Below are 23,002 nucleotides of genomic sequence, written 5' to 3'. Positions count from 1 at the left end.
AGAATCTAAGAATTGAAGTCAATCTGTCCTGTCTTTGGCCTTCTAGGAATGCCCAATTCTTCAGGCTTAATGAACCGGCGGAATGTCGTCTCCCAGACAGATGCCACAGTTGTGGCATTTCTAAAGCAGGCTGGCGCCATTCCCCTGGGAGTCACCAATTGCAGTGAGCTTTGTATGTGGTATGAGTCAAGCAACTATGTCTATGGCAGAACCAACAACCCATATGATGTGCAGTGCATCGTAGGTGGTAGTTCAGGTGAGTTGCATCTTTGAGTTAGCAGGGAAGAAGTTGGGCATCAAAACCGCAAAGTGAAATAAGGAGCGAGCAATCGAGAGTGATCAAACAATAAGCATTGATCCAAAGCCATCATGTACCAGGCACTGTGCTGAGTATTGGGGCCAAGTATCAGACAAAGAAAACCTGTCCTTGCCCTAAAGGAACTTGTAATCTAATGGAGCTTTGTTCAATTGATCTGACTTGGAAGCTAGGAAATACAGATTTGGCTAATTTTAGGAAAATCTTTTCAGCACAAATGTAAACTTTGAAAAGAAATCAGTTCAAAAGTAAAGACTGACGGAGTGCTATCTGTGGGGTGGGGGTGGGGGAAACTGTAAAACTCAAATAATATCTTTAATAAAAATTAAAAACAAAAAAAGAAGAGATCAGTTCAGGATGGTTATTTTTCTACCAAAGACTCTAGTTTTACAAGGGAATTCAGGCATGAATATTGATTGGCTATCTAATTGATACTAGGACTGTGGTTTCCTCTAAGGAAAAATTGTTAATGTTTTGTTTTTACACTGCCTTCCTTTCTAATTTAATATTTTATGTTCTCACTTTCACAAGCACAAAAAGAACATGTCCAGGTACAAAGTAGAATAGAAATAGAGGATCATTTGTGAAAACTCACATTATATGCAGTTTGCTTTTAAACTGTAAATGATGAATTAAGCATGTTACTTGTTTACCTTTTAATTAGTTTCAATTAATAAGCATTTCTTTTCTTACCCTTCTACCTCACCCAAGAAAGAAAAACCATTTATAACAGATAAGCAAATGTAGGTAAAACAAGTGTCCACATTGATCATGTCAAAAAGCCTGTCTCTTTATACATCTTGACTCCATCATTAAAATTTTATAGCATTTAGTATAGCACAGCCAGATACTTGCTAAAGCAGTTTACCAATATTGTCTCATTTATTTTGACTCATGACAACCCAGGGAGGTAGGTGCTATTATCATCCCCATTTTATAGATGAGGAACCTGAAGCAAACTGGTGAAAATGACTTGCCCAGGGTCACATAACCAGGAAGAATCTGAGGCTGAATTTGAACTCTAGGGTCTTCTCAACTCCAGGCCCTGCAGTCTGGGCACTGTGATGCCCCAGAGCTGCCTCATTACTTCTCTGTTAGGAGGTAAACAGTATTCTTCATCATCATGAGTCCTCTGGTCATTGCATCCATCAGCCGTATTATAACAATATTCACTGCGCCACCACAATATTTGTTTTTGATTGCTTTGTAATTTTTCTTCTTTTCATTTACATCATTCTAGTCATTGAAATTGTTTCCTTCGTGGGGCGGCTAGGTGGCGCAGTGGATGGAGCACTGGCCCTGGAGTCAGGAGGATCTGAGTTCAAATGTGATCTCAGACACTTCATAATTACCTGGTTGTGTGGCCTTCGCCAAGCCACTTAACCTTGCAAAAATCTAAAAAAAAAAAGAAAAGAAAAAGAAAAGAAATTGTTTCCTTGGCCCTGATGCCTTTCTTCTGCATCGGTTCATGTAGATTTTCTCTGTGGCCATCACACATTCATGTGTTTAGCCATTCCTTCAACAATGGGAATCTACTTTTTTTCTACTTTGCTCACATAAAAAGTGCTGCTATAATTGGTGTGTATGGGGATTTTCTCCTTAGCAATGATCTACTTAGAATAAATGCCTAGTAAAAAAATCTGAGTCCAAATATATTTCCACATTCTACCCCTTTCTTTCTAAACCTAGATGCATTTATTTTGTTTGTACAGAAGCTTTTTAATTTCACGTGATCCAAGTGTTCTATTTCTTTTTTGTAAAGTTCTAAAGTCTTTCAAGATTGTTTTTAACCATTCAAGAGAAACCAGAGAAGACTTGTCTAAACGGATATAGAGTGAAATGAGCAGAACTAACCCTTAACATTGCAAAACAACTTTGAAAGACATAAAAACTCTGATTAATGCAATCACCATTTCTTATGGTATAATATTCCCTTACATCCATGTACCACAGTTTGTTCAGTCATTCCCCAATTGGTAGAGACCTCTTTAGTTTCCAGTTCATTGCCACTATGAAAAGAACTGATATAAATACTTTTTTGTGCACATGGGTCTTTTCACTCTTTAATTGATCTCTTTGGAATAGTAGTGGTATCATTATGTCAAAACTATGCACAATTTACTAACTCTGGAGGAAAAATTCCAAGTTGCTTGCCAGAATAACTGGACAAGTTCATAACTCCACCAAAAGTGTCATATTGTACCTCTTTTTTTTTTTTTTTTTTTTTTTTGGTCTGAGGCATTGCGGTTAAGTGAGCAAGTTCATATACCTAAGTATCAAGTACCTGCGGCCAAATTTGAACTCAGATCCTCCGGCTCCAGAGCCAGTGCTGCCCCCAGGTGCTCCTACCTGTTTCAACCCTTATAACACAAATGTTATAAGTGACAAATCACTTTTTTTATGTCAACTTCACCATAAGTGTGAGGTAGAATCTCAAATTCACTTGTTATTTTCAAGACCACCCTGCCCTGTCTGTATTGCCTTTTGAACATCCTTCTATTCTTCTCTCTGCTTTCTTTTTTGTGTCTGTTTTTTTAGTTTTTTTGCAAGGCAGTGGGGTTAAGTGGCTTGCCCAAGGCCAAACAGCTAGATAATATTAAGTGTTTGAAGTCAGATTTGAACTCAGGTCCTCCTGACTCCAGGGCCAGGGCTCTGTCCGCTGCATCACCTAGCTGCCCCTTCTCTCTGCTTTCTAAGAAGGCTTCAACTACCCTCTTTTCATCTAGTTTTCATTTATTTATCTATTTATTTATTTAGCAGTAATAGTTCCCCTTTCCACCCACAACACTCCTTCCTCTAAAATTAAAAAAAAAGAAACGAAGAACAAAGATCATGATCTTTGTAACAGATAAACATTGTCAAGGAAAACAAATCCACATATTTACCATGTCCAGAAATGTATTGCTTAATTCGTAAGTGGGTAGCATGTTTCCTCATCAATATTCTGGGGTCCCACAGTTGGTCATTTCATTGATCATGATTCTTGTAATGTTCAAAATTGTTTGTCTTTACAATGTTGTTATATCTATATGAAGTGTTCTCTTGGTTCTGCTCACTTCATTTGGGTCAGTTCATTGAAGACTTCTCAGGTTTTTCTGAAGCCATCTTCCTCATCATTTCTTACTGCACGGTAGTATTCATCACAATCATATATCATAACTTGTTCAGCCATTCCTCAATTGATGGGCATCCCATCAGTTTCCAATTCTTTGCGACCACAAAAGGGACTGCTAGAAATATTTTTGTTCATAGGAGTCTTTTTCATTTGTCTTTTTTTTTGGCAAGGTAACAGGTTAAGTGATTTTCACAGGGTCACACAGCTAGATAGTTACGAAGTGTCTGAGTTCGGATTTGAACTCAGGTCCTCCTGACTCCAGGGCCATGGCTCTATCCACTGCGCCACCTAGCTGCCCCCTTTCATTTGTCTTTGATGTCTTTGGAATAAAAACCTAGTAGTGGTATTGCTGAGTCAAAGGGTCCTGCTAGTATGATAGCCCTTTGACCATTCCAAACTGTTCTTCAGAGTGGTTGGACCAGTTCACTTCACCAATAGTGCATTAGTGTTTCACATCCCCTCTGTCATTTGTCATTTTCCTTTTCTATCATGTCAGCTAGTCCGATGATTGTGAGGTGATCCCTCAGAGTTGTTTTAATTTACATTTCTCTAATCCATAGTGATTTCAGCTGTTTTTATATGATTGTTAATTGCTTTAATTTCGCCCTTTGAAAATTACCTATGCCTAAACCTTATACAAATCAATTAGCGAATGGTTCTACCTTTTGTAGATTTGTCTCCATTCCCCTATCTAACTTTGAAATGAAACCCTTTATCGGAGAAATTTGCTGCAAAGATTTCCCCCCCAATTTCCTGCTTATCTTTGTACTTTTAGCCGCATGAGGTTTATTGGCATAAAAGTATTTAAAATGTTATATCTTCGGGGCGGCTAGGTGGCGCAGCGGACAAAGCACCGGCCCTGGAGCCAGGAGTACCTGGGTTCAAATCCGGTCTCAGACACTTAATAGTTACCTAGCTGTGTGGCCTTGGGCAAGCCACTTAACCCCATATGCCTTGCAAAAACCTAAAAAAAAAATGTTATATCATTAAAGTTATCCATTTTGAACCTCTATCTCTTGCTTGGTCATGAACTCATCTCTTGGCTATAGTTCTGACAGGTCATTTCATTTCTTTCATTTGCTTATGATAACACCTTTTATGTCTAAATCCTGTACCCTTTTTGACCTCTTAGTTTATGGTGTAATATATTGGTCTATGCCTCATTTCTGCCTGATTTTGAGTAGCTGGATCTTTGAGTTTATCTAAAACAAGGTCACTGTGCTCATTTGCTTCTGTACATTGCATACCTAATTTGTTCCACTGATCAACCTCCATATTTCTTATCTATTACCAAATTGTTTTCAATGATTGTATCTTTGTAGTATAGTCTGAGATCTGGTACTCCTTAATCCCCTTTGTTCTTTTTTTTTTTAGGGTTTTTTGTTTTTTTTTGCAAGGCAGTGGGGTTAAGTGGCTTGCCCAAGGCCACACAGCTAGGTAACTATTAAGTGTCTGAGACCGGATTTGAACCCAGGTACTCCTGGCTCCAGGGCCGGTACTTTGTCCACTGCGCCACCTAGCTACCCCAATCCCCTTTTTTCTCATTTTTTTCCACTGTCTCCCTTGATGGTCTTGACCTTTTCTTCTTCCAGATGAATTTTATTGCCTTTTTTTTTTGCTCTAGAAAAGAATTCTATGGTAATGTGATGGATGTGGCACTGAAGAAGTAAATTAATTTGTCGGTGGTATTGTGATTTTTATTCTGTTGGTTTGGCCCGCCTATTTCATCATCTCTGCCAGCTGTTGAAACTAATGACCTTTGCCCAATCCTTGTCCAGCTTGACTTTTCAGGCATCTTTCAGTCCCACACCCTCTTCTCCTTTATACTGGTTTTTACTCTTGGTTTTTGTGATCTTTTTTTCCTTCTCGTGCTCCTTTTATCTATTGGACCTCTCCTATGCTGGATCTTTAGCCAGGTAACACCTGCTCACTCTGGGCTTCCCCTCAGCTCTGTTCTCAAACCTCTTCTCTCTTCGTCCTACTTTACTTGGAGATTTCATCAGCTCCCAAAGATTCAATTCTCATTTCTTTGCAGATAAGTCTTATTTGTCCAGTACTAACCTCTCTCCTCACATCCAGCTATTAGAATACTTTTTTTAAGTTTTTGCAAGGCAATAGGGTTAAGTGACTCGTCCAAGGCCATACAGCTAGGTAATTATTAAGTGTCTAAGGCCGGATTTGAACTCAGGTCCTCCTGACTCCAGGGCTGGTGCTTACTAATGTCTTTTCACTATTCCTGTTCTCTCTTCTGACACTACCCCACCCTGTCATCACCTCTTCATCTCACACCTTGATGACTACAATAACCTTCTGGAGGGGGTGGCAGGGTGATCTGCCTTCCTCAGGTCTATCCCCACTCCAGTCCATCATCCATTCAGCCACCAAGTGATCTTCCTAAAGTTCAGGTCTCATCATGTCTCCCCCTATTCAGTAATCTCCACTAGCTCCAAGATCAACATAAAATCCTCTGGTTTTTAAAACCCTTTAAAACCCTTCACACCTGAGCTCCTGTTCAGTCTCTTTTATACCTTATTTGCTTCCGGATACTCTGCAATCCAGTGACGCTGACCTCCTTGCTGTTCCTCCTAGAAGTCCTTTTATCTTCTGACTTAGTACATTTTCGCTGACTTCTCTCGTCTCAGCTAAAGTCCCAGATTCTGCAACAAGTCCTCCTTAATCTTAGCACCTCCCTCAAATCTTTTTTCTCTCCAATTTATCCTGTTTTGATCTTGTATGTCCAGAATGGTTTGTGTGTCGTGTTCCCTATTGGATGGTGAGCTCTTGGAGAGCAAGAATTGTTTTCTGTGTGTTTTTGCCTTTGTATCCCTGGTACAAAGTAGCTGCTTTAAGGGACAGCTCGGTTGCACAGTGGGTAGAGCACCAGCCCTGGAGTCAGGAGGACCTGAGTTCTAATCCTGCCTCAGACCCTTAATCATTACCTAGCTGGGTGGCCTTGGACAAGCCACTTAACCCCATTGCCTTGCAAAAACCTAAAACCAAAAATAAATGCTATTTAATTTGACTTGAGGCTTTGTTTAATAGATGATGTTGAGCCAATTTCTTCTAAATATTTCTTTCCTGTTCCTGATGCCATCATGTTTATTATATCATGGTTTGCAATTATAGTTACTCATTTTTCCAATTTTACTTCTTCAGTTGGGACTTTCTGTTTTGGCTAGGCTCTGTGGACTTCAGAAGACATGGTGAGGCCTCCTTTGGCACTAGAGTCTGAGTAATAAGCTCTGTACTCTACCAAGTCCATAGGAGTCATGGTGTAGCATGCTACACCACTAGAATGGTCAGGCTACACGAATCACTAGAATGGTCAGCTATCAGCTGTGCCCTGATCATTGCCCTCCTCATCCCTTGGGCACAAGACCCTGATTTGAGGTCCAGACTATTGCCCTAGGTTACTGACTTCCATGGCCAGGTCGGCCCTCATTCCCTATTGTCCAGAGGCATTTAGCTGTCTTTTTCTGGGGTCCTAAGCACTTCCTTTGAGGCAGCTAGCTGGCACAGTGAAAGCACCAGGCCCAGAATTAGGAAGATTCATCGTGGTAATTCAAATCTGACCTCAGACATGTGACCCTGGACCTGTGGCTTTACCCTGTTGCTTCAGTCTTCTCATCTGAAAATAAGCTGGGGAAAGAAATGGTCAGCCAGTCCAGGATTCCCAAACGACTGAATGACAAAATATTTCATATAGTTTCTCCTTAAATTTCTTGCTCATTTCTTAGTCTAAGGACTCTCTTTTTATCCTATTGGAGTAGCTGTGAGAGCTGTGAGTTTCTACTTCAGCTCAATGCTGCTGTCTTGAGCAGAGTCCATATCATTTCTTCATATCTGAGCAACTCCCTCCCCACTCTCCTACCCAGGGAGTCATCTCAAAGGTTAAAAAAGAGAGAAATGAAATCCTCACTTGTAATTAGACTATCCACAGAGTCTGACAGCATACACCTGCAGTCCCCAGCACCTCAATGGAAGGAAAGGGCCATGTCCTTATCTGTTGTTTGGATCCAAGCTTGCCCACTGTAATTACAACATTCTCTAATTACATGCAACTCTTAACCTATGGCTCCAAGAAGCTGTAGCATGCACGGTGGCCACACCCTGGTAAAAACCTCTTAGCAGATGGGCAAACCAGGTTGAAGGGAGCCCAGGGCCCTCAAACCCACTGGTGAGTTACTCCAAGTGTGTGAAGACTCCACCTGGCAGAAGGGGCAGATGAGACAATTTGTTCCAGTGGCCGTTAAGGCATTGGCTGCTGTGGAGCACTTAGAGCTTGGTTAGACCTCAAAGATGGCGAGGTCATTCACTGCAAGTCAGGCCATCACCAGTCATCTTGAATTTTATCCTGCCCCAGCTTTTGGCAACTCTGGAAGACAGAGTGAGGCTGACGACTTTTGTGCCTCAGCCTCACTTTGATCCAGTTCACTTGCCAAGTCAAGGCATCACCCCGGGATGTCACTGGTCCTCTTTGAAAACGGGACAGGAGCCAGCTAGATGGTGCAGTAGATAGAGCACCGGCCCTGGAGTCAGAAGGACCTGAGTTCAAATCCCACCTCAGACACTTAATTACCTAGCTGTGCCACCTTGGGGAAGTCACTTAACCCCATTGCCTTGCAAAAAAAACTAAAAAAAAAAAAAAGACACAGGCAACAACCACATAATTAAATAACACTATTCCTTCTCTTTCCTTCTATGTTTTTCTTATCTCTCTTCCCCCACCCCCTTTCAAATGTTTGTTTTCTGGAAGGCCTATAGAGAGACCTCCAGGAGGAAATCTGGGTAATATTTTAAAAAAAGAGATGTCATTACAAATTGCTAATTAAAAGATCATTACAAATTCCTTTCTAAAGCATCACATAAAGATGGAAGGACCTGGAATGGTTAGCTTGGAAAAGAAAAGATATGCATGGTTATGACCTTCAGCTATTTGGAGAGGATGAAAAGAGGATGAAATTTATCCTGTGTGACGTCAACAAGCCAATGGATAATGCTAATGTACTGACTTTTTTGACTCAATATCAGGGAAAACTTTTAAACAATTAATTTGGGCTGTTTTCATGTGGAATGAATTACTCCAGCTAGGTAATGAGTACTCTGTCTTTGGGAGTCTCCAGGTTGAGACTGCGGTACCATTTGTCAAAGATCCTGTGGAGGGGAATCATGCTTCTAGTATGGGTTTGGAATAGTTGACCTTAAAAATCCTTTATGATTCCAAAATTCAGGGAAATCTGTATCATTGATCTGCCATGCAGAAGACCTTGTTTTGTAGTAGTTTAGGCTAGCTATGATAAGCTGTGGGGTATAAAGAATGCTTTTGGTGCTCAAGGAGACTCCAATATAGCCCCTGCATTCTAGTAAAGGCTGTAACACATGGACACAAATAGTTGTTTCTGGGTGGAGGGAGTGGAGGGAAAGTTTCTTTTTTTTTTCTTTTTGTGGGATTTATTTGTATGGAAAATGTGCAAACCAGGGCAAGACAAGAGCAAGGCTACCATACTCTTTCTAACAGCTCAAGATGTTGTTTCAAATAGGATCTTGTCAAAACTTTCAAATATGGTTTTCCATGGTAGACCTGAAAGTCTCCATGTACCTACCTAAGAGATCTTCCTTCCATCCTCTACTTCCTGCTCATGTTCTTGGCTCTTACCCAAAATCATGACAACTCGGTGATAGATTGGAACCATCAGAGGTAGCACCCACTAATCTTGAGTAGCACCTTCTCCCTAGGAAACGACTATCTCAACCTTAAAACCAAGAGATGGCAAAAGGAGAATGATCATTTAAAATCCTTTATTTTGTCGGCCACTGGAGACCATTTCATGAGTAGCTGGGCACTTGAGAATATTTCAGTGACTCTTGCTTTGCTCCCACCAGGATCCAGTATTTGGGTTCTCTATGTGCTTGAAAGTTTCTTTCTTGTGTTCACAGGAGGTGAAGGCTGTGCTCTAGCTGCTGCCTGCTCAGTGATCGGTGTGGGTTCAGATATTGGTGGCAGTATTCGGATGCCAGCTTTTTTCAATGGCATCTTTGGACATAAGCCCACATCAGGTAACATTCATCAGAGTATGGGAGTATTGCTCTCCATTAGGAGGACCTTGGTCATATGCAGGGCTGATGTTCTCTATAACTCATTAATAGGCATAGGGTTTGGGGAATGGAAACTCAAGAGCCATTGTAAGTCTGGACACTAATCTCTCAAAATTGAGTAATACAAGTGGAAGGTACAGAAAATAGGAAAAAGAGTGGGATCGATGCAGAAAAATAAGAGATTTGTGTTATTTAGTGTGGAAAAGAATGCAAAAAAACCATAAAATCAGAAACCTGGATGTTGTTATAAGGGAGATATTGCCTGTGTCTCACATGGGCTTAAGTTGTAGCCCCAGAGAACTGGGTTAGGAGAGACAAGAATATTTTAGCAGAAAAACTAAGCCCTTCTGGGCAAGATGGCCTATTGGGACATGGAAGCTTGCAATCTACATTGCTTGAGGAGGAAGACCATGGCAATAGAATTTCAGACCCTTGAAATGTTGAATCATTGAGACAGACCCCCCCCCCCAAAAGAGAGACTTGTTCTGTCCGTAAAGAAAATCATCTATCTTTGACAAGGAAATGTCGACCCACCTGCAGAAGGGACTGATCCAGATGTTTCTAAGGTTCCATTTCTAGACTCTGGTTGAGTCTGAACAGAGGGATATGGGTCCTCCTAGTTCACCTAAAGCCCATGTTATCGTTTACCCATTGAGTCTGTGTTACTGTTCCATACCTGCAACTCCAGCCTATAGACTGGGCCATTTAGACCTAATTTCTCCCTCATTACCTTACTTGGGGAACTTTCTAGAAATCATGTGGCCTTTGGGTGCTGCTTCCTTTCCACCAGGAGATAAAGTAGTTAGTTGGCTTACAAATGATTGGGTTTCCCACGAAAATGAATACCTGGCAGAGAAGCAGTTGAAAGCCAGCTCATGGGTTTTTCTCTTCCGCCTTTTTCATAGATTTCTCTGAAAGGACTGTATCCAAATTAACCAGGCTCCCCCTGTATTTCTTTAATCAAAATAACACTTGAACCCTCCTGCCTTTGACCTCCCTTTAGATAGATATGGTTGTGGTAGGCCTGAGTGGCTGCAGTGAAGCCTTTGGCTCTGCAAGGAAACCTCTGCAGGGCACCTTGGATGGCCCTGGCTGGAGATCAGAAGCATGTGCATCACGGATAGGAAGGAAAGGCTCTTCAGTGCTAACCTCCATGTCTGTGCTTTCAGGAGTGGTCTCCAATGAAGGTCAGTTTCCTAGAGCCATGGGAGCCCAGGAACAGTTCCAGTGCACAGGCCCCATGTGTCGCTATGCCGAGGATCTGGAACCCATGCTGAGAATCATGGCAGGACCTGGCGTCCATAAGTACCTCCTTGACATTTTCCCATGCTATAGCTGTTTGATACCATTTACATTTCCTTTTTAATACCAGTACCTAGCATTCTGACAGTGCTTTAAGGGTTGGTTATAAAATGCTTTACATGCATCCTCTCATCGGCTCCCTGAAGCAACTCTGAGAGGTCAGTGGTGTAGGTATTATTATTTTCATTTTCCAGAAAAGGAAACTGAGGCTCCAAGAGTTGGAGAGACCTGTCCTTGGTCACTTAGCTACTAATGATGGTATTGGAAGATAAGTCTTTTCTGATTCCAAGTTCAGGACTTTGGCCCTTGAGTCATATTATCTCTGAAAGCCCTTCACTCAGTTCTCCCACCTGTAAAATAGAGATACTGATTCTTAGCTTCCTGCAGAGAAATGTTAGAAAAAATAATGAACCACCATCTGTAAATGTGGATGGGGGGGACTTCTCAAAGAAAGTAAGTGATCCAAAATTCTCCTTATGTGGGAAGGCGAATTCATTTCCTGGTTGCTTTTCCATCCTACAGCTAGTTCTCTTAGCACTCTGCCTCAACTATATCTGAAGGACTTGCTAGAAAACTCACTCTCTGGTCCAGGGCATGCTACTGGATGTAGATTAGAAAACCAGATAGAAGGAGGGAGGGGTATTTTCCCCTACTCCTGAAAGGAAGAAAACCACAATCCAGGAAAAGCAGAAAAATCTTCCCCCGATTGGGGGAGTTAGAACCCATGTTTCATGATCCCTGGGCTTCTTTGAAAGGAGTAGGTGATCCCACTTAGTGTCCGAGATGAGGCTGAATCAGAGAGCCTGGGACAGTCCAGAGTCCATCTTGAGAAGTCCTCAAATGAGGGACTCATGGAATCTTCCAGTTCATCTGCTCAGCCCTCATTGTAGAACTTGAAGTTGGAAGGGACTCACACCCCCAAGGGAAATCCCACAGTGTAACCTAGCTGCCTAGTAGCCATTCAACTTCTGTCTTAAGACCTTCAGTAAGGGAGAGCAAAGGACGACAGCTCTTGGTATATCACCTCCATGATCAGACCTCCCTACTGCCCGAGACCTCCAACTGTACTTTGGTATAGCCCCAGTTGTGGAGAGGTGAAATGACTTGCCTGCTATCACACAGTTTTCTCATGGGTTATTTGAACCAAATCTGGATTCCAAGGCCAGAGCTCTTGTCAATTCCTCAAGGCCACCCACAGCCTCACTTGAATAAATCACTGTCTTGCCTCCCCACCTCTTCCAATACTAGTAGAGTAGAATAAAAACTGTCAAGATGATGTTGCATTTACTCCTTTCATTTGGCCCACTGAGCTGTGCCTCTAATATGCTAGCTCTTAGTTGGAGGCGAGGGGGGTGGGAGGGACTCGGCTCATGGGGGACTGTAACATTGCAGGCTCGGTGTTCTCCTGACCCCACCATGCTGCTTCTCGTCTCTGCCCAGTCTTCAGCTTTTAGCCACCCAATTGGGCTGTGCACAGATAGCCACATTGCCCCCTTTTCATCCTCACTGCAACTGTTTCAGCCTGAGGCTCAACAGTTACATTATTGGGAGTGTCCTGTCTGGCTTGGACCAGTGGCTATCACAAGGTGGCAGGCCATCGGACTCTCCCTAGTCTTCTTTTTAGGCCTTTGGCACTCCCTTCCCACCAAATTCATCTCCATCCTGCCCTCACTATTTGCCCCTCTTTCCTGACCAGAACACGAAATTCTCATAAGGGTGAGTCATAGATTTATCAGCTGCTCCAATTTGGGCCAAAGGAAAGTTCTAGCGAATGTCTGGATAGTCAAAGGCTCTCTCCAATCCTCATATTATTCTATGGTATCCTGAAGCCAGCTCAAACTGGCTCACAAGAGCCAATTGTTAAATTTTCAGTACGAGTTTTTGCCCTGAAAATCAGCAAATGCTACCAGTTGGGGCTTACTCTATTGTTTAGTTAATTGTCTGGACTTAAGGTGATGGAGATGAAACTTCAGAGTCTGTCTTGGGTACATCTGTTTTTGAAGAGCTGGCTGTTAAACATTTTCCAGCCCGGTTCTGCTTCTCTACATCTAGTTTATGATCCCCCCACTTCTTTTACTCTGCTAGACTATGGCATTCTCTGATGGCATGACAACACTGGTTTTCACTCTGTTGTCTCTCACTCTAATACTCCTGACCCTGCATTCTCCCTTCCAATTCCTGACATGAGTATGGATTAGAGATCACCCAAAAGGATCTCAATTCATCTGACTCCAAATTTAGTCCTCTTTCCACTACACCGTGCTATATCTGCTCTGTAAGGTTTTGAGGATTAGAAGAAATGTCCATAAAGTGCTCTGTAATCCTTAAAACTCAATTTAAATATCTGTTGCTAGTGGTGGTAGTAGTTCAAGTAGTAGTGGTACTAGAAGTAGTGGAAATAGTGGTAGCATTTCTTCTGCATACTCCACAGACTCTCAGAGTTGGAAGGGACCTCAGGAGGGGAAACTAGTCTAACCTGGACATGAACAAGAATTCCTTAGGTAGTGTCCTTGACAAGTGGTCCTCCAGCCTTTGCTTGAAGATCTCATAGGAGGGGAACTCTGCAGCATCTTGGGCCAGTTGGAGCTCTTCTGTATGGAAGGTTTTCCCTCTTGTGATTGTACCCATGGTTCTGCTTCCTGGGTCCAGCTAAACCATGGTTCTGTTGCCTTCCATGTGCCAGCTTTTATAGCACTTGAAGACAACTCTTCTGGCTTCTCTTCTCCAGGCTAACCATCCCCAAGTTCATTAGTTGATCTCACCATGGATTTCTTCATCTTGATCCTCTTCCTCCTCCTCCAGACCCTTGCTAACTTCTCATTGCTCTCCCTTCAGTGGGCTATCCCTCCATTTAAATTGTACTATAAAGGGAGGGGAGCATCTTGTGGTACAAGAGCTGGGTCAAGAGTCAAGAAGAATCACTTTCCTGAGTTCAGATCAGACACTTATTATCTATGTGACCTTGGGCAAATCCCTCAGGACTTTCTCATCTGTAAAATGAGCTAGAAAAGGAAATGGCAAAGCAGTATCTCTGCCAAGAAAACTCCAAAGGGAGTCACGAAGAGTCAGACACAAATGGATCCTTTGTTCAGAGGCAAGACTACCTTAGAAGAACAGGGGGGGCGGGGATGTGGGTCGAATAAGAGGAGGTTGTCACCACAGCCCCTGGCTTCCTAATGATGTGGAATACCATTCATCTATACTTCCCCTCTGCATGAACATATTGGTTATGTACAGAGGTGAGCTTCTCTGAGCCTCAGTTTCCTTCTCTGCAAACTAGAGATAATAATCCCTATAGTACCTACCTTCCAGGGTGGTTGTTGACAGGCTCCAATGCGATCCTGTATTGATGTGCTTTATTGTTGTTCAGCCATTCAGTACACCCTACTCTTTATGACCCAGTGGCCCATAGCACACCAACGTTGTCCATGGGGTTTTCTTGCCAAAGATCCTGGAGCACTTGGCCATCTCCTCCATGTAGTAAACCTTAAGCCAAAATGGAAAAGAAGACACCATTTGACTTCAGTTCAAATCTCCCCTCTGACTCTTATTACACATATAACTTTGGGTGCGTCATTTAACCTCCTTGGGCCTCCGCTTCCTCATCTGTAAAATGAAGATGTTGGCTTCTAGGTCCTGAGAGGTCCCTTTCAGCTCTAGAACTCAGATCGTGTGATCCAATGTAAATATCTGCTATTAAATTCAAGAGGGCAGGTAATATATAAATAAACAAATAATAAATAAATAAAAGAATCAGCACGGAGATGTGGTTGAGCTTCAAAACGTTGTGGTGTTCTCTCTTCTGCTATCCCATAAGCTGTCATTCCAGTGAGATATGCCATCATTTAACCCTCCCCCCATCCTGCCCTGTATGCTGCCATTAGCCACTGTCCACTCCCAGGTGATTTTAGGCCAATAGAAGACTTAAGAAATTTAGCATGCTTTGTCTTTATCTGAAAAATACAACCTTAAGGAAAAAAACTCCAAAAAATCCCCTTAGTTCCTATCTCTCTGGTAACAGCAATATTTCCAATCTTAATTGATAAATGATTTGATTTGGTTGGCTCTGCAGAGGAAATCCTGGAGTGGGGAGAGGCTGTAGGCAGTGAAACTGGTTTGAAAGATACAGCGCTAGTCCAGAGGATAGGCTAGGGGGAGCCTGAGGAAGAGGCATGGCCATGAGAGTGGAAAGAGAAGGAGATGACACCAGAGCGAGATTGCCAAAGTATAATGCCAAGGAGGTGGACGTTGAGTAGAGGTGGAGGTAGAGATGGCAGGCAAGGAGAGGAAGATGTCAACCTTAGTTGACTCCAAAATGAAACTCTTCAGGTGTGCCCAGCCTTCATTGCTTGGTTCTGTAGTCATCCACTTGAAATGGTTAAAAATGAAAGAACAGAGGCAGCTAAGTGGCACAGTGGATAGAGCACTGGCCCTGGAGTCAGGAGGACCCGAGTTCAAATCCGGCCTCAGACATTTCATCATAACCTAGCTGTGTGGCCTTGGGCAAGTCACTTAACCCCACTGCCTTAAATTTTTTTTTTAAATGAAAAAACATCAGACCCAACCCATTTTAAATTCTGTTCTTGACCCCAAGATGTCCTAATGATCTAATTTGCAGATAGGGGCAGATGGAGACTTATTTAAGTATATGAGTGTGTTGCCTCTTGAGCACAATAGATATTGGATGCCCTTGCCTTCTCTTGCCTCTCTGACTGAAGGTGCTGCCCTAACCCTAAATCTATGCTTTGCTATAGTCTTTACCGATGTAGGCATCATGGGTACTTTTGTCTTAGAAGTCAGAAGATCTGATGATCTTTGGAAAAGTATTTTCTATCTCATTAGTTTAGGTAGTAGGAGGAGAAAGAAGTAAATAGTTTCTCACTATCCCTTTCCTTTACTTTTAGGTTAAAGTTGGATAAAAAGGTTCCAGTACAAAAAATAAAATTCTATTGGATGGAACATGATGGGGGCTCATTTCTAGTGTCCCGAGTGGACCAAGATCTGCTTCAGGCCCAGGAGAAAGTAAGTAGGAGCAGGATTTTGTTCTTTCTGACAGTCATCACCTAAGAAACAATATAGTAGGCCTCTTTTTGTGACTGCGAGTCAGAATCCTAATGACGGACATGTGGGTGGGATTGACCTGTTTAGATGCCATTCTGCATGATTATAGCTACAATCCTACCACACTCATACTCCTAGCTTCAATGTAAATAATTGTTTGTGTGTATGTATCTGGTGGAGAAGAGTCATGGGCTCATGGTTAGAGGTCACACAGGGACAGGTGGTGAGAGGGTGGCAGTTGAGGCAGAGCTGGCATCTGCCAGGTATATGACCTCAATACTTTGCAATCGGAGGCAAAGTTCAGCCTGTCACTACATGTCCATGGAAGTCAACTGGTATATTTTTGTATTCAAAAATGTTTTATTGACACCTCTAAACTTTATGCCTTAAGCACAAATATATTTGAATAAAGGCTTATCTAAGTCTTTGAAGTATGAATTGCTCCTGTGTAGACTGAGCCAAATAACAAAGATGACAATACTTCCTACCTAAGTTACTTTACTTATTCAGTTCCATACCAATCAAAGAGCCTAAGGATTACTCTATAGAGTTAGAAAAAAAATTAGCCAACTTCATCTGGAGCTACAAAATACCAAGCTGATCAAGGGAATGGATGAAAAACTTGGGGGGAGGGAGGGGGTCTAGCAGTACTTGATCTCAAACTATACTACAAAGTCATAATCGTCTGAATAGTCTGGTACTGGCTAAAAACTAGAGTGGTTGAGCAGTGGAATCCATAGAGAAGTAATTGGGCTCGGTAAACAAAGGATATGATAAACCTAAAGATCTCAGCTACTGGGACAAGAACTCAGTTTTCCAAAAACTTCTGGAGAAACTGGCAGAGGTGTGTGTGTTTCTTCATGCCATCTGGGCCTAATTCTGTGCTATAACTGCTGTTAATATTTTAGTATGGATTGGGTCTTTATTTCTTTGGGGTCTATATGATGGCCATGATAAAAGGGACGGTCAGTTTGAAATCCAGAATAGTTGGACCACTTATTTCATGGTGTCATTCCAAGTATGGTTTGTTTTCCACAGCCCTTCTAACATTTCTTTTTTTTAATCCTTGCCAGTTTGCAGAGAGGGATGGGATGCTTCAGATTGCTTTTATCTGCCTTTGGAGCTTGTTTTCTGTGGTTGTAAATTTTATTTTGAAAGCATTTTATATTCAATGAAATAGAGGACATTCCTGATTTTAAAAAAAAAAGACCAGAGCTAAATAGGAAATTTCACTCTCATAGAGAGTGAAAGACTTGAGAGATGCATAAACAGGTAAACATGAAAAAAAGCCATAAAGGATTCAATAAAGTTGAACTGTTTACATTCTTCCATGGGAAAACAATTCTTTTAACTCTTAAGAACTTCCTCATGATTAGGGTGGTTATGAAGCTGGCAAAATTGAGAGGAAGAGCCAACCAGTTAGTCCAGGTTGAAAAGACCACAGGGGTTCCACAAATGTGAAAAGAACTCACATAGCTCTTAAGCCAGATACAAAACTTTTAGTGTTACTGCAGGGGATTAAAATACCGAGTAACAGGATGGCTAGGTGGTGCAGTGGATAGAGCCTCGACCCTGGAGTCAGGAGTACCTGGGTTCAAATCCGGCCTCAGACACTTCATAATGACCTAGCTGTGTGGCCTTGGGCAAGCCACGTAACCCCATTGCCTTGCAAAAACCTAAAAGAAATAAAGTGCCAAGTAACAAAGTAGGGTGGGTGGGCTGTAATGCAGGTGAGATTGCATAGGGAAGTTTAAGGAGCTCCTTAAGAAAGTAGCAGAGCTAAGAAAGAAGGAAGGGCAGATGCATGGGCTGCAACTGCACTGAATTGGCAGGGAGGACTGACAGAAAGGGAGGAACCTTTAAAGGCAGCCATGGTGTCAGTACTGGGAGAGGAGAAAGGAGGGATTAGAGCTAAGGAGTGACTCATATGGGAAGTAAAGCAGCAGCCACAGTGCATGTCTGGATGGTTAATTCACTCAGAGTTTTAACTAGTGTCCAGGTGTTCTAGGTCATTTAGGTACCTTAACATCCCTTCTTGTTGAGAGAACTTGGGAGGTGCCAGTGTTAAAATAGGAGAGGAATGCCTGACCCTCCACTGTAAGGGTAAGATAGCCTTAAGATACTAGCCCAGGTGGCTTCTGTGTCTAGATAACAAGGTACATGGGATGGAAGTCAGCCCAGAATATAGGGGTGGGTCCATACTAGAGACTGCCTTTCCGAGCAATCAGATGTCCAGCTGGTGTCTCCTTAGTGTCTTCTTAGTGTAGGACTTGAAAGGATTATAATATCCGTCTCTTATACAGAAAGGAAAGAGTCTCTTATACAGAAAGGAAAAAAGATTACAATTACCCCAGTGTTCCCCTGATCTAGTTAGACAGAATATACATGGGCAGAGGTCATGAGTGTAATTTACTATAGTGGCATGAGATCCAAAAAATAAAATTGAATGATCCAAAGTGGGATGCTCTGGGAAAGGGGGAAAGGGAGAGGTAGAATGGGGGTAAATGATCTCACTCAAGAGCTGTTATAGCGAAGGGGAAAATGGGGGGGGGGGGTGAGGAGTAGGCAGACAACACCTCCACCTTATTCTAATTGGAATTGATTCAAAGAGGAAATCTGTCTTATCTTCCAGAGAAAAAGTCGGTGAAGGGTATGAAAGAAAGGATGAAAGGGAGGAAGATAGGGGGAGATAGTGGTCAGAAGCAAAATACTTTAGAGGACAAGAGAGAGAGAGAGAGAGAGAAGATGGAGGGAAATATACTAATCATAACTGAAGAAAAGTTACAAGTTTCTCTGTTCAAGGCCTTGTTTCCCAGATCTTTAGAGAACTCAGTCAAATTTATAAGAATACAAGTCATTCCTTAATGGATAAATGGGCAAAGGATGTGAACATGCAGTTTTTAGATGAAGATATTTAATATCTATAGTCTTATAAAAATGCTCTAAATCATTATTGATTAGAGAAATGCAGATTAAAAGGACTCTGAGGGGGCAGCTAGGTGACACAGTGGATAGAGCACCAGCCCTGGAGTCAGGAGGACATGAGTTCAAATCTGGTCTCAGACACTTCATGATTACCTAGCTGTGTGGCCTTGGGCAAGCCACTTTAACCTCATTGCCTTGCAAAAAAAAAAAAAAAAACTAAAAAAAAAATGTTTGCCTTCTCAATGAGGGAGAAGTGGGGAGGAAGGGAGAGAATTTGGAATTCAAAATTCATTTTTTTCCTCTTAAAGATTTTATTTATTTTGAGTTTTACAATTTTTCCCCTAATCTTACTTCCCTCCCCCTAACCCCCCATAAGGCAATTTGCCAGTCTTTACATTGTTTACATGTTGTACATGGATCCAAATTGAGTGTGATGAGAAAGAAATCAGATCTTTAAGGAAGAAACATAAAGTATAAGAGACAACAAGATCAGACAATAACATAGCAGTTTTTTTTTCCCTAAATTAAAGTTAATAGTCTTTGGTCTTTGTTCAAGCTCCACAGTTCTCTCTCTGGACACAGATAGGATTCTCCATCACAGAGAGCCCCAAATTGTTCCTGATTGTTGCACTGATGGAATGAGCGAGTCCATCAAGATTGATCATTGCCCTCTTGTTGCTGTTAGGGTGTTCAGTGTTTTTCTGGTGCTGCTCATCTCACTCAGCATCAGTTCATGCAAATCCCTTCAGGCTTCCCTGAGAAATTCAAAATTCTTTTAAAAAAAAAGTTAAAATTGTTTTCACCTCTATTTGGAAAAAATGTACAGAAGAGAATTGAAAGTTCAGAAGGAAACATAGATCAATGGGTCAGTTTTGAAGCAGCATGAATGAAATGGAGATTCATGGTTTTATGGAAATCCCCTTTTTGTGTTCTGCTGGAAAAACTAAAAGATAATGAAGGCTATAGAAGTATATAGAAACAGTGTGGTGTTTTCTATCAGACAGTTTCATTGTGAATCTGAAACCTCTTCCCAAACTAACCCTCAACTCTGGCAATGACCCAGTGGGGATCTGTGTAATGATTACCCAGGGGGCATGTCAGGGCTGAAAAAAGAGCCCCTGGATATAGCCAGGTCTGGCTCAACATCCTGTCATGACTCTTTAACTTGCAGCCAAAATGGGGACATTCATCATTCAATGAGTCATTGGTTCTTTCTAGTAGATTGAAAGATAAGTGATCTTTAGAATATTTTTCTTAATTTGAGGTAGACAGTGTGTTCAGTTGATTTCTTTTTTGTTTTTATTTCTTTGATCTTAGGTAGTGAAACATCTGGAGACAGTGCTAAGTGCCTCAGTTCAGCATATAAAACTTCACCAAATGAAATACTCTTACCAGATCTGGGTCACCATGATGACGGCCAAGGACCATGATGGCACGGTATGGTGTCATGGGCTTGTGGTATTTCGATATGCTTTGAGGATTGTGAGTTTACCGTGACTGAGTATACACCCCATTTCAGGTACTGGGTGACAGAAATGTTGATGTGTAATCCTGCAATTAGTCAGCTTCTTCTTGATCATTTGTTTCCTTTCTAGAATTCTGTTTTTATCTCTCTTGGCCAACTTTATACTAACGTGAAAAGGAAGCAAATTTTCTAATGTTCCTTCTTGTACGGTTTTCTTCTGGATCCCAGTCTTGGAATTGCAGGGCTGGCTGCAGGTCAGGAGGAAATTTGGTAAAGGCAGCCACAGGTATTACTTTTCTCCCCCAGACAAGACAGATGACCTGGCCATTTTTCAAGAAAAAGGGTCAGTGGGGGAGTTCATTTCTTCAAATATATCTCTTCCCATAAACTTTCAATTAAGAGCCCAGGGAAGAGCAGCTGAGGAGATTTTCCTGACTCATTTGCTTCAAAGTGTCAATCAAACATGTTCAACCATGTGTGTTTTGTTTGACAAATTTCAGGAAGCCACGAAGTTCCTGGAGTTGCTTGGAGATCATGGAAAGCCTGTGTGGCCCCTCTGGGAACTGATAAAGTGGGTCCTAAGGAGGTCAACACACACCATTCCTTCTATTGGTATATTTGCCATCTTTTCTCATGGGGATAGGGCAGCATGCCAGAAACCTGAGCAAATGTTTAATCCTGAAATCTTTGAAAACACCAGTCCCCTTTATGAATAAAGCCAACTGTGAATTATGGGAATAGCTAAACTGTCAGAAAGGTAGCCCTTAATCTAGGGAATATTGCCAAAATGGTTCAACTTGTAAACTAGCCCCGGGAGAAAAGGGATTGAGTGGTCGGTACTGCCCTGGGAGAAACAGAAAGAGGATTTAGCCAATTGTATTTTTATTGGAAATCCTTATAATCTCATGAACCTGGAACATTTGCCCTGTAATACTGGGTAGTAGCAACAACTGACCATTTATTTCACCACAAGCTTGCTGTTCTTCTGGCCAATGGCCACATTTTCTGGTGCATGGAGTTAGGGTTATCAGGACATCTGAGTTCTATTGCTAATGCTAGATAGGATCTGAAGTGATCACACACATTTCTTTTCCATCACCACTGGTACCATACAAGTCTAGAGCCTCATTCCTGGGAGGGTCTTGGTTTCCATTTTGGGGATAGGGAGCATAGCTAAGTCTCTTTCTGTTGTTTTCTTTAGGGAACGATAGTAAATTAGTCCATAGACAAGCCTTGCATTCTGTAGCCTAGAGATTCAGACATGAAAATATAGCCCATTATTAATAGGAAGCTGCTTCTCTGCTACCATAAGACTCTTCAGCCATTAGACTGAAGGCAGCAGTTTAACCAATTTTGTGCCCTACGTGATGCTCCATAGAGCATCTCGACTCTGTCCCTCTCAGTGATGAAAGATGAATGATCCCCCCCCTGCAATTTGCCATGGATCTTCCAAGAAAGGGTATTGAAAGCCAAGGAAAGAGTGAAAGCTCTCCTTTAAGTATTGGGTGTCTTTGGAAAGCCTGAATAATTCTTGAGAGGTCAAGTAGAAGGGAAAGAGACTATCTGTGGAAAGACTTTCCAATTAGGAGGTATGGAATGTGAATGCTCTTTGAAGTTTCATATTGATTTTTATGTCACCCACAGGTCTGGGCCTGCTGGAGTCACATCTCAGATATGATCCTCAAACCTATGCCATATTTGAAAAATTAAAGCAAACCCTTTGTTCAGAGCTTGTAGACATGCTGGGAAATGACGGGGTCTTCCTATACCCCTCCCACCCTCTAGTGGCTCCCAAGCACCACTTCCCTCTGACAAGACCTTTCAACTTTGCTTACACAGGTGGGTTCCAACTTGAAAAGAGATGCAGTTACCCAGCTTCTCCTCAGAGCTGTCAGTCATGGGATGTTCATTTTGGTAGTACAAGGCCAAAGTCTGCTGGCTTACCTATTGGGTGCCTCTAGTCAAAACCATTCTAATACAACTGGCCTTTGAAGGCCTTGGGCTTGTGTAACATGGAGAATTGATTCAGTGAAGTTATTGGGTTTAGGTGGATGGGAAGTTCAATTTCTTCTGATAACTCCAAAGGACAAGAACCAAGGAGGAAGGATGGAAGCAGCAAAGAGGTAGATTTAGACCTGAGGTCAGGAAAAGCTTCCTAATAACTGGAGCCATCCTAGGGGCATAACGTTCCATGACCAGGGCTGGGGGGAGGGGGGGCACGCCTCCTCTTTGGAAGTCAGTCTCCAGACAGAAGTTCCATATATGTGGTAACAGAGATTTCTTGTATGGTGGGCTGAACTAGATGACTGCCAAAGTACTTTCCTACTCAAATTCTGTGATTTTGTAAAACTGCCCGATTGGCATAATCATCAATGACTTTCTTGTAATTCCTGCTTTACTCTGTTTTGGCATCCTTCCTGCCTTCTTAATGTACTAAGTTCCCAGAAAATGATCACACTTTCCCTACTTTTCACCCTTCCTGCATTAATTTGATGGAGTGGTCACATTCAAGTCCTTCCCTCATCCTCGGTAGGTATTAATCTGCATTGACCATGAGGTTTCCAGTAGATGGGTGCCCATTTGCTTCTGAGCAACCTCTTCTCCACTCCCCTTACCAACACAAAACCAGGTGGCACTCTGCCCCTGCCTGCCAGCACCTACAGTCTCCTATCTCATCTCCCTGCTTCTCTTGTGCCAGGCATGGTTTCATTTCAATGGGCTT

The 23,002-nt window shown here is 42.1% G+C and overlaps 1 protein-coding gene across 1 annotated transcript in view; it reads left to right on the top strand.

Moving 5' to 3' along the window:
• The window catches only part of FAAH2 (fatty acid amide hydrolase 2), a 32,418-nt gene that overhangs the window by 5,677 nt on the left and 3,739 nt on the right, over nt 1-23,002 (top strand). Inside the window, exons 4-10 of the mRNA XM_074200010.1 lie at nt 47-256; nt 9,369-9,488; nt 10,697-10,832; nt 15,734-15,851; nt 20,133-20,252; nt 20,781-20,892; nt 21,925-22,119. Of these exons, the coding sequence (XP_074056111.1) occupies nt 47-256; nt 9,369-9,488; nt 10,697-10,832; nt 15,734-15,851; nt 20,133-20,252; nt 20,781-20,892; nt 21,925-22,119 (1,011 nt within the window). The remainder of the gene's footprint in view (nt 1-46; nt 257-9,368; nt 9,489-10,696; nt 10,833-15,733; nt 15,852-20,132; nt 20,253-20,780; nt 20,893-21,924; nt 22,120-23,002) is intronic.

The sequence above is a fragment of the Macrotis lagotis genome, chromosome X, assembly GCF_037893015.1.
Source record: "Macrotis lagotis isolate mMagLag1 chromosome X, bilby.v1.9.chrom.fasta, whole genome shotgun sequence".
Classification (NCBI taxonomy): Eukaryota; Metazoa; Chordata; class Mammalia; order Peramelemorphia; family Peramelidae; genus Macrotis; species Macrotis lagotis.
Note: the sequence above shows the minus strand (reverse complement) of the source record. Positions and strands in the feature narration are given on the sequence as shown.